The following is an 11520-nucleotide window of genomic DNA, read 5'->3' on the forward strand; positions in this document are numbered from 1 at the left end:
TTCTGGTACTGTCAGAGCTGACCTGTACCTACTTCTTTGACTGTATTCAACATTTGTTCAACTTCATGATCACTTGATTAACTATTAAATAAAATACAAACAATTGTGTTGATCTTGTCCTTTCAGATAGACATGGTAATTGTGAGTAATTGTTCTAGGAAATTAACACTCAAAATTAATGATTTATTTATATGTTGTTTTTAAATGTGGTTGAATAGATCCTTTGAAAAAAAAAGAAAAAAAAGAATCAGTCTAGAGCGGGGAAAAAAAAGAAATGCAATAGAAATATCAGATGTTAAATATGATGTTTAGTGGTACATACAATTTATAGATAAAGTGTATCAACCTTTATTGATAAACTTAATCTGAAGCCACATAAAAGAAAATGGATTGCAAATGAAAAGTTTTTATTAGTTCAGGTGGTTACATACAGCATAATAATAACCAGCTACTCCAGTATATCACTAACTAGTACTATTTTTTTTATTTTTTTCTGCAGGCTAAAATTCTAAATGATCTACATCATCGCCGAGCAGAAATTTTAAATCGACTGTTCAACCCAGCTGATGATCTTCTTACAAATAGTGAGACACCTACATATTCAAGTAATGTATTACCACAATCTGATGCAGATGACATGCTTCGTGGCGATATTCATTCTAAAAAGAGCATGTTCCACAGCAGCCTGGGCCTCTATCAGGGCAGTTTGCAATCTTCTCAGAGTGAGGAACAGGATTTATTTAAGATGATGACAGGACAGAGAAGTATGATTGGAACTCTTTCAGAGCAAGGATGTGAAGGGTCTCCTGCAGGTAGACATGGTTCAGCTCAAGTAGACAAAAAACGTGGTTCAAGTTGGCAGCGAGACTACAACAAAAGTCAGTTGTTAACATCCTCAAAACAGCCAACAAAGGAGATTCTAGGTGTGGAGGAGTATAAAGTGACCAACCAAAATTATAGTATTGCTAGTTCTGATTTTTCTCATCAACAAGAAATATCCAGCTCCTCTAAATGGGTAATGGTACAGCCAGCCAACTTTGGAGCTCACCATACCTCTGAAGAAAGTTGTGACATGACTGGCTCAGCACCACATTCAACATTAGGATCCTCTTTTTCTGTCCAGAAATGGGACAAGTCACAGGCATATGGTAACCGTGACCAAGTTCAAAACATGACAAATTCTACTGGCAAGACAAGTGGTCATAACAAATCTGATGTTTCCTATTGGAGAGCAAGCAATAACAGTAATAGGAACAGGACATTCCACACAAAGAATGACAGAGAGATATCGGAGTCGTCCAACCTTAAGCCAGATAACATTTATGCACACCAGCGCCACTTAATTGAACATGTCTCCAGAAATACATCTACTATATCCAACCCTAGTGATACCCCAGCTGGTAAGTCATCTAGCAGATTAATCTTTACAACAATATCTAACAGTCATATTCATAGCAGTAGAGAGCACATGTTTTTAACTCCCACTGGATGAGAAATATGTCCATAGATACTTATGTGACCAATGATATCTGTCATTAATTACTGTTGTAGTGTAAGTAGATTCTAATTGGACATGTTGCTGTTGTAGCACTGGACACAGGATGTGCTGTGTGGTCAATTGATGGTGTTGATGATGTCGTGTGGAATTTCACTGACACCCAGGCTGTATCTAACCAGGCAAGTGAGGAGGAGGACCTGCTGAAGGAGGTCAGTTTGAATCAATTTGAATTCACATTTTCAGTTTCAATAGTCTTCATTATATTTCATCAATAGCTACATACACTTTGATGTATCAGTCTGGTAACAAGTTGCATTGGTTTACAAGTTGGTAGTCAGATCCATTCTCTACATCTCCAATGGTTGTGGTGAGCTCTTACAAAAGTATGTAGTTTATTATTTTGAGTTAAGTATATGGATGATGAATTATATTTATGCTACATACATGTACTATGTAATCCTGAAACTGGTAAACTTATAATTATTGTAGGACAATTATGGTATATTGAGGACAACTGACCTGTGTTGTAGAAAACCCCACCAGTACATATGTTGTGTGATATCTTAACAATTTTTAAAAAAGAATTTCCATTATTATTTTCAACAAAAGGAGCAGATAAACAGCACTGAGTTTATGTTGAATTGGCTCCATGACATCCCAGATGAACCAACCCCAATCGAACCTATGGATCAGTTCATCTTTCCATTAAGGTATAAATTTTCTTCCTTTTTTTTTAGTGGTATGTTTGGCAGGCCTTTTCAGCTTGTTTTTTCGGCTTCTTTTTTAGCTTGATTTCACAATTTTGAATTTAAACTTGGACATTGAAACTTGGTGTATGCATTGCTGTACAAAGTCAGGGCCAGCAACACCATCATTATCAAAGCATAACTGCTTTCATTTGAGCTCAGATCTGAAAATTTGGTGTATACATAGGTCATACTAACAGGATTTGCAGTGTTCCAAATTCAGGCATGCAACTCTTTAATTGCAGAGTTATTTCCCTTTGTAGGATAATGAAGCTCAATGTATACACAGGTCATACTAAGAGGATGTTCAATGTACCAAATTCAGGGCTCCAAACCCCTTCATTTCAGAGATAAGATTTGGTTTCTTGTGAAGTTGTTTTGGGGGAGCATTCCTCAGTTTAAATGAGCTCTAGTGTGAATAATGTTAACATCCATGAAAACTCAGTGATCTTTTCTGGTTTATTGGCAGATTTTTATTAGCATAAGGTGTATACAGTCAAATATACTTATAAATACCATCCAAGAAAGCAGAGAAAAGTTCCCCTTTTTAAAAGGTTTTAAAGAGGTTCAATCATCATGATTTGTATTACGTTGGGACGCTCCCTACCCATGGTGGTGTGTTTCTCAGAAAACTAATAGTTGAACTGATTGGTGCAGATGTAGTTGTGTACTTTGGTAGGACTCTTTACCATAGTTGCTTTGACTGGCATGTGAAGGGCCTCCTGTATATTGTTCAGTGAGGTAGCTTCTACAAGCTGACCTCTCTCAAAATGAAACCTGGCTGTTCAAGGGGCAATAAAACCAACAAACATTGGAATTTGAAACCTGTGGACTTTATAGACAGGTATTTTTATATATAGATGGTGTTGGAGGTTGAACTGTAGTATACATGAATATAATTAGGTTAGAGAGTTTTTGAAGTAATCAATGATAAACCATTTATTTTGAATAGCCGTGCCTTGGATCGTAGGGAAGATGATGCCATTATACCGTTTGACTCCACCCCAATGGTGTCTCGTTTTGGTCCCATTTCACGATCTGCAAGGACCAAGTACAAAAATACTGAACCTGTTCAAGTCACAGCCAATGATGTAAGTAGTGGGCTCAATTTCAATATTTCAAATGTCATTGGTACTCCTCAAGAATTAAGTGGTATATATGATATACTGAACATGTTTGTATCTATGAATTTGAAATCAGTTATTGATTTCTGTAGGTATTATTTAATTATGTCTTCTGTTTTCAAATTTCAATTTCAAAACAATATTGTTGGTACAATCAGGTAATGAAAAAGGTGACTCCTGTGACTGCTGTTACACCATTAGACCACCCAAAGCCCACAGCCAAGGCCCAGCCCAGTTACATGTCACCTGTGGTGGAGACATCCAATACAGCCAACACTGCCAGGTGGAGGAGGTAAGCTTGCACACTAGTAGATGCCACTTAAGTGATATATATTATATTGATCACAGAGGAAGAAATCATCTGACTAGCCATGTAGGCAAAGTGTCTAATTGTTGGTAACTGCTAATGCATCATTGATCATAAAACGATTGTAAAAGTTAAAGGATCCTCCCCCTCGATTCAGAAGATGTATATAAAGTAATGACTTTGTCATCCACTACTGTGTATTGAGTACAGGATATTTCATAAACCCCAGGACAGATGGAATTATATTCATACTACAGCTTCACACCATCAAGTTGTAAACCTGATCAGATTTGTCATAGTTAAATGTCAAAGTTCATTCTTGACCACATTTGAAATTAAAGTTTAAAGCTTATGCACAATATGTATATCATGTGAACACCTGCTGTCAGTGCAATTAAACACATTACATAAATTTTTGTTATTACACACAAATACTATCAGTTAAAAAATGTAGCAGAGTTGTGATTGGAAAAGAAATGAGATAACTAGTGAGAGTATTGTCAGTAGATTTTATATCAGCTTAAGGAAATGCTGCTTTCAGGGATGTTGCTAAAGTATTTCAAATTATGTGATGAACAAAATGTTAAATTGATTTATTTTCATATATGAGATTTGTGAACTTTGTCACAACCTTATCATTTTATCTTGCTATAGGCTTGATAAAATGAAAAATTCTAGGACTCATTTCATAAATTTCATATAACTGGAAACACAGGTAAGATCCTCTGTATAATTATGTTCATATGCCCTTTGTAACCACTGTAATGGTGTTGGTATGTTGCAGGCCCAGTGAGTTGGAGAACTGTGTACAAAGAGAGCTGAGTCGACTAGAACAACAAGCTCTCAAGGCTGATACAGAGAATGAGTTTTTGGCTTGTGAGCTAAAAGCTGTAGAGTTGCAGATATCACTGGTACGATAATCCTGTCTGCTTTGATAAGACATGACTGGTTTCTAACTAGGGTTTAATAAATGCCAAACATTCACATTTCAAAGGTCTTGTCCCTCACAATGTAAATTCCTATATGTTAGGACCACAAAACCTTGCTTACAGACAAAATTGCCAAGTAAATTCTCAATGATTGCTAGTTGTGCCTATTTTCATTTTGGGGTTAATCAGATATCAAGACTGCCAACAGGTTTCAATTATGTTGTTAGTTTTCACTCTTCAGGAAGTACTGGAGGCATCTTTGCAAATAAAACATGAAGGTTTCTCATGATTGATAGAAATACACATTGACTTAAAGACCCTGGGTCCTTAGTTTACAAATGATAACCTCACCTTGAAAGTGACAATCACAGCCTAAACTACATCTCAAATTTTGTGTTGCACATCTGGCTATTTTTCGCAGATACTATCATGAGTTACAGAATGATTTTATGTTTTCAGCAAACTGAGAAAACTGTGCCACAACCAGTTGCAGAAGCTCCAATCATAAAGCCTGACATTCATCCAGCTGTTGAGGTAGTTGTCCCAGTACCTGTTGCTGTCCCTGTAAAGACGGACAGTCCTCACAACCCTCCAGGCATCTGGAGCAGTTTTGAACTTCTCAAGGCTGCATACACACGTGGACAGGTAAACTTCTCTTGCATGTATCACACTAGGTAGGCAACAGCTTTATGCAGTATATGTTTGTATAGATAGTGTGGAACAGTGTCTATGCATAAACCATGATCTGACAGTATATTAATATTTTCTTACAATCTTTTCTTCAAAGGCCATATGGGTAGGAATGGTAATTTATTGCCATTAAAAAGCACTGTTATACATAGGGTTTGCTGTGAAGCTAAGATAAATTGTGTTTACACAATGACTGCCGATGAGATACCTCGAAGGATCATTGGTTTTAAGAAAGTAACTATGTGTATTGTGTTTCTCGCTTCAGTTATATCTTAGATTTAGGTTACACATTTTGGTATATGCTTTTTCATTGTATCACAGACAATGGATGACTTGCGAGAACTGTTAAAGCATGTACCAATCGGAGTGGACAAACCTAGTGGGCCACTCACCCAACAGGAAGAACAGCTCCTAAAGGATGTCTTTGGTGGGGAAATCCCAAGCAGTGCAAACTTACAGGCCTGAGTTACTCCTTTTTGTTGCCTGTAAGTGTACATGAGAATGTCTGTATATTATTGGCTACTTCGGGAATGTTCATTCATGGGGTTTTCTTGTTCACTCACTTGATAATAAGTTTTTCACCGGGATCTTCTTAACAATGATTTGCAGAAAGCCTTCAGTCAGTTGACACAAAATTAGAATTGTTGAACTTTTCAAATTATACAAATGTATACTTGTGAAAATAAATTGAATTTTGAAATATCAGAGTTTCCATTGCCCAAAATCATGACTACTTGTTTAGATGCGTCCAAGTAAGGCAAGAAAGTACTGATCATTTCATGTAATGGCAATTGCGGGAAAAATGTGTCCATGATAATATGATTATAAATGTGAAGCATCCTTGGGAGAAGGGGGCCAATTTTTTATAAATGGTGGGTCTCAGCCCATTGGGGCAGGGCCCAAAAGGGGAATTGGAGCAATTTCTTCAAAATCCTACACCTCCTGTATGAATGATTGGATTTTGCCCAAATGTTGTCTGAAGGATGGTTGGTTTATTAAACAGGTTTTAGGTCCTCCATTACTGTCTTTTGGCTTTCAGCGGAGAACATGGTCAAATGGAATCAGGTTGGTAAAGATATTGCAGGGGGAAGAGCAGAGCCAAATAGGGAGAACAAGTGCAAACTCTTTAAAATCCTTCAGTGGGAATGATTTGGATTTTGTGTAAAGTTGGTCCGAAGCCTTGTTGGGTGAAAGGGAATCAGGTTTCTAGTAATGGTGGGTCCCAGCCCTTTAGGGCAGGAGTTGTTGGGCCCAGTAGGGGAAATTGAGCAAATTATTGAAAATTCTACTTTCTTTAGGAATGATTATATTTTTTGTTATATCATTACATGCATGAGAAGAGAACAATTACTGAATTATTTAATATTGAGTAAGGTTCCAATCATTTACAGTTCATAGAGTTTTATAATGTATTCGGAGTGTTTTAGATGTATTAGAAAGACTTTTGTTCTTTACAGAATTAAACTGTGTGCTGTGTGGCCACTAACCCCGAATGAAGTAAGCTGAATGAGGAGAAACGCTTATGAATATGAAGATAATATAAGGGTTGTTACAAGATAAATGTCATTATAGACCCCATTATTGTGTATTGGTGTGTCATGTTGATATGTTGTTAGAATAATTGATAAAACATTTTGACTCATGTGAGATATCAATAACTGTGAATTGCTTTGAAATTATAGGAGAAAAATCTTTTATCACAAGGATGTGTTGATGTGATAAACATTCTCCTTGTCTGTACTTACCTGAACTGAGTAACTGTTATCATATCTACATTTAAGGTTAGAATGATACACAAAGTGATTTATTGTTGTCATATCTACCTTTAGGGGTAGAATGATACACAAAGTGATTTATTGTTGTCATATCTACCTTTAGGGGTAGAATGATACACAAAGTGATTAACTGTTATTATATCTAATTTTAGGGGTAGAATGAGTTTATGGAATAAACAATATCTTGTTATTTTTGTTAATGAGGTTTGATATATTTGTGTATTACTTTTCGCTGTTTTCAAACTTTATTGAATTATTTGCATTTAGTCTTGGCAAATAGAAATATGTGGTAACGTTTTTATTTTAAAGATTTTTCACGACTGTGCTTGATGCTTGAAGAGTTTCTGAATGTTTGATTTCCCTTGTCATATGGCAAAGATTAGAGTGGAACTAATAGACTTAACAAATCATATAGAAATGAACTTCACAACACTAGCACTTTGTACAGTATGATGAACAGACTAATTTTATAAATCAGTAGATCATCTCTGTTGCAATGTCTGATATGCTATTCTTTGGATAGACGAGTTCGAGTCTGTCTCTCTTTGTGATGGAAGTTATCATGATTTGTCCACCTTGCACAGACAGTGGGTTCAATCTGCGTATTAATCACAAATTTAATTACAACACTAGTTCACTTAGAGACACGTGTAAAAGTATTTGTATTATTTTTCTAAGAAGTGTATTAACATAGACTTATTACATTTTATATGAATTGAGTTGAAGGAAAAAAGGTTGAATTTTGTCTTTGTGAATGTTTTTCAATGATCATGAAAAAAGGATGAAAAAATTTTAAGTTATGCTTATGTGGAAAAAATTGTGTTTAATTCTGTGGGCTGAAATTCTCTAAATTTCTATTTTATATTTTGTTAATTACACTGAGTTCACTTGAATATCAGGTTGTGTATCACAACTGTTTTGACAGATTGTTGTCAAATAAGCTTATAATGCATGTTGCGTTTTTACTATTTGGAATGTTCGATTTCATGCCCTATGACAAGAATAAGGAACTAGTGACATAGCTGTCACATAATTTTTGTATGATTTGTGTATATATAGCATCACACATTACTTTGTACCCAATGAATTTATTACCAGAGACATTTATATAGAAGCTATTGCTAACAGTCTAGTTATGGAACCCTAAGTTTTGCAGCTGGTAGCACTAGCCTTCATACATTAATATGCACATCTGCCAAGGAATCACGCTTTTTAATGTTTTTCCATATTAAGCTTTTTTATGCATTTTGTGTAGAGATTTACTTTTTGTATTTCACCACAAGTATACTGTTTAGTTTTCCCTTAAATTACTGAGTGATTGGAAATGTGATTAAGGTGTACCAAAGTGTATGGTATTGATCCAAGTTAATGAAACAAATTTCAGTGTATAAAATGTAGGGGATTGGATTGGATTACTGCTGTGTCCATTTGATATGAATTTTGTTTTCAAAATTTTAATTTTTTGGTTATAATGCAGATTTAAGCTTGTTGATTAAAAAAAATGAAAATCTTCACATTGTTGATTTCATGATATCAAAGTATCATACTATTAAAATCAAATATGAATATTTATTTTGGAAAAAAAAATTGCTTCAAAAATAATGTCTTTTATTAAGGATAAATGAAGTACACTTTGTGAAAATGAAATTTTTCCTATAACACATATTCTAATGCCTGCATCAGAAAAAGAAGTGCAGCAAAATAGTAAGTTTTTGCTTTTAAATTACTTTTTTAAATCTAACCTTTCAAAAAATCATCACCAGTTAAATACTGGAATTTTTTCACTTCTAGAGTACATCCTTAAATGTTAAGTATAGGTAGCCGGTAGAAATGAACCTTTGTTACCTAGTAATCCTAAAACGATCAGAGAAAATTAAGAAATACTGATCAATACCATACTGAGATAGGCTGACTTTCAAGAAAGGTGATTGTTATTGAATAATACATGTTTAATATGTATTAGGGAAAAGAAGTACAGTAAGACCAACTTACTCTTAGCCTTGTATGACATAATGTTGGAACATTTTTATGATAGTGGAGTTGTAGTCCATGTTTATTAGAGGGCTAAAGTAAAAAGTGAATCACTTGAAAGCTCGGAATTATTTGTACAAAATGGCTTGTCATCAGACTAAAGATCTGCTTCTGTATCCATTCAATTTTCCATATTCAATTTGGCTTTGTTTGTTGAGAGTTCTAATCTTTGTGAGAACACTACTGAAGGTATACCAAGTTTTTCCAAGTTCTTCAACGACTCACAATATTATAGGTTATTGACACATTATTCAAGAGGCCATGATATCTCTGTCAGTAGTGTTGGCCTATGTAACCTCATGTGAAGATCCGAGGTGCATGGTTTGACGCCTCTTACTGATGAGTTGTTTTTTTTTTCTTTTTTAACTGAGAATTTGACCGGTATGTGCCGATGTGGGTGAGTTTTTAGGAAAGACACTTCACCCTTATTGTTCTGGATGGCTTGGGATGAGTTTCTTATTTGTTCAGTGAGGTAGCCACCAGCTACTGCAAGGAGACCTGCCTCAAAACGACCATGGTTGTTCATGGGGTGATGAATACAGCAACAGCTGATTTAATCAGGTTATCTATGGATCAGCCTGCCATTGGTTTGATCTGCTTTTGAATGGATACAAAACCAGGTTTTTTGAATTGTGACATTATAGACATATGGATATGTTTAAGTTTGTCCATATTTTAACATGTGTATGTATATATATATGTATTAAACAGCATATTGTATTCTTCAGAACCTCATTTCTTCAAAGTGCAAATTTTAATAAGAAATCATCTTTGAATTTACTTTTCAAAAACTAAAAAGCGCTGTTACAGTAATGTATGAACTAAGTATTGGATAACGTATAAGACTGTTGCATTTGAAAAGCAATCATTTATAATCTTTTATGCCTTTTTTGTGGATAAGTATTCAGAATATTAACTGTTGTATTTGTAGACGATACAAGGACATTGCTTTGCCTGCATTTAATAATAGTAACAAACAGTACATGTTTCAATAAATATATATATTAATGAATGTCTGCATCAGACTTTGGTATCAATTAATGCTATGTTATTACATTTTTTCCTAATGGAAATATGGCTTTTATAATATGCTGATTTATACAAACCACTTACTAGCATCAGAAACACTTTAGTTGTTTTTAAACTATGATGTCATTTTGTAACATTTGCAAACATTTTTGAATTGATAGTACTTTAGATAAAATACCATTTCACTATGGAATTCATTCATATTACTTTTTGATGAAGAAAACAAAAAACATACTAAATTGGATACTTGCACCATGCAGTAAGGTGATATCAAGTTTTCTATTGAGAAGTGTTTCACTATGTAGAAACACTGTATTCTCTATGTATTTATCTCTGTTTATTACGAGTGCTCCCTTGTAATTAAAACTGTTTTCCTTGATCACTTGTTGCTGTTACTTTTGTATCTCCTCTCAAATTACAGACTGACGGTATATAGCATCACTACCATATAGATAACAGCCTGTTTATCTGTCCGCAAAGAAAATGTCAACTAACTGGACAAAAACATGCTTTGAAGAATAATTATATTACAAAGGCACATTGTGTCCTGAGATAAGTAGATGTTTACATCTATTCCTTTCAGAATAATATTTGTTTCCAAGATGGCTTTTGGTAGTATTAAAGTTTGTGGTCATCCTAATTCAGAGGAAATGAATTTTGGCATTAATTATCCCCTTTGTGTTTGGCCTCGATAACTTGGTTGGAGCATTGGCTATATGAAGTCGGGTGAAGATCTGAGGTGCATGGTGTGACGCTTATGAATCGTGGCAGTTTGTGTTTCATGGGAAGTCAAGAAATGGACTGGTCTGGTTGAGTCCTTGGGTATAACACTTGATCGAAATTTCTCTGAATGGCATGTGATGGGCCCTCCATATATTGATCTGTGAAGTAGCCACCACCTTACCCTGCCTTAAAATGACGTTCAAGAAATTTTTCGGGAGAGCAATATATTCACCACCTTGTGTGTCCATAGCACAACTTTTTTTAATTTTTGAATTTAATATAAGCATTGGTCATACTAAGGAGATGTGCAGTGTACCAAATTCAGGGCCCTTAACCCTCAGTGACAGAGTTACTGCCCTTTGATAAAATTTTGTGTCCAGAACATTACTATGCTTGCATTGAAGTTAGGATAATGAAACTTGGTGTATACATTGATAAGATAAAGACAGTGCAGTGTACCACATTAAGGCCCCACAACCAATTGATTTCAGAGTTACTGGCCTTTGTTAATTTTTTTGTCTATATCACAACTTTAAATTGCTTGCATTTAAACAAGGATAATGAAACTTGGCAGATACATAAGACAATGTGTAATGTACCAAGTTTAGGGCCTGTGACCTCTCAATCACAAAGTTATTGACCTTTGTTTGAAATTTCTTGTCCAGAGC

At 34.9% G+C, this 11520-nt stretch overlaps 1 protein-coding gene across 1 annotated transcript in view; it reads left to right on the forward strand.

Annotated features, from left to right (window-relative positions):
- Positions 1-10508, forward strand: part of LOC132549811 (roquin-2-like) — a 29952-nt gene extending 19444 nt beyond the window's left edge. The window contains exons 11-19 of the mRNA XM_060213784.1: positions 500-1400; positions 1589-1707; positions 2108-2208; positions 3197-3335; positions 3527-3660; positions 4460-4586; positions 5064-5249; positions 5616-5779; positions 6752-10508. Of these exons, the coding sequence (XP_060069767.1) occupies positions 500-1400; positions 1589-1707; positions 2108-2208; positions 3197-3335; positions 3527-3660; positions 4460-4586; positions 5064-5249; positions 5616-5759 (1851 nt within the window). The 3' untranslated portion in view covers positions 5760-5779; positions 6752-10508. The remainder of the gene's footprint in view (positions 1-499; positions 1401-1588; positions 1708-2107; positions 2209-3196; positions 3336-3526; positions 3661-4459; positions 4587-5063; positions 5250-5615; positions 5780-6751) is intronic.
- The last annotated feature ends 1012 nt before the right edge of the window (positions 10509-11520 follow it).

This window comes from Ylistrum balloti, unplaced genomic scaffold, assembly GCF_031769215.1.
Source record: "Ylistrum balloti isolate Yb309-2 unplaced genomic scaffold, AGI_CSIRO_Ybal_v1 Utg370078, whole genome shotgun sequence".
Classification (NCBI taxonomy): Eukaryota; Metazoa; Mollusca; class Bivalvia; order Pectinida; family Pectinidae; genus Ylistrum; species Ylistrum balloti.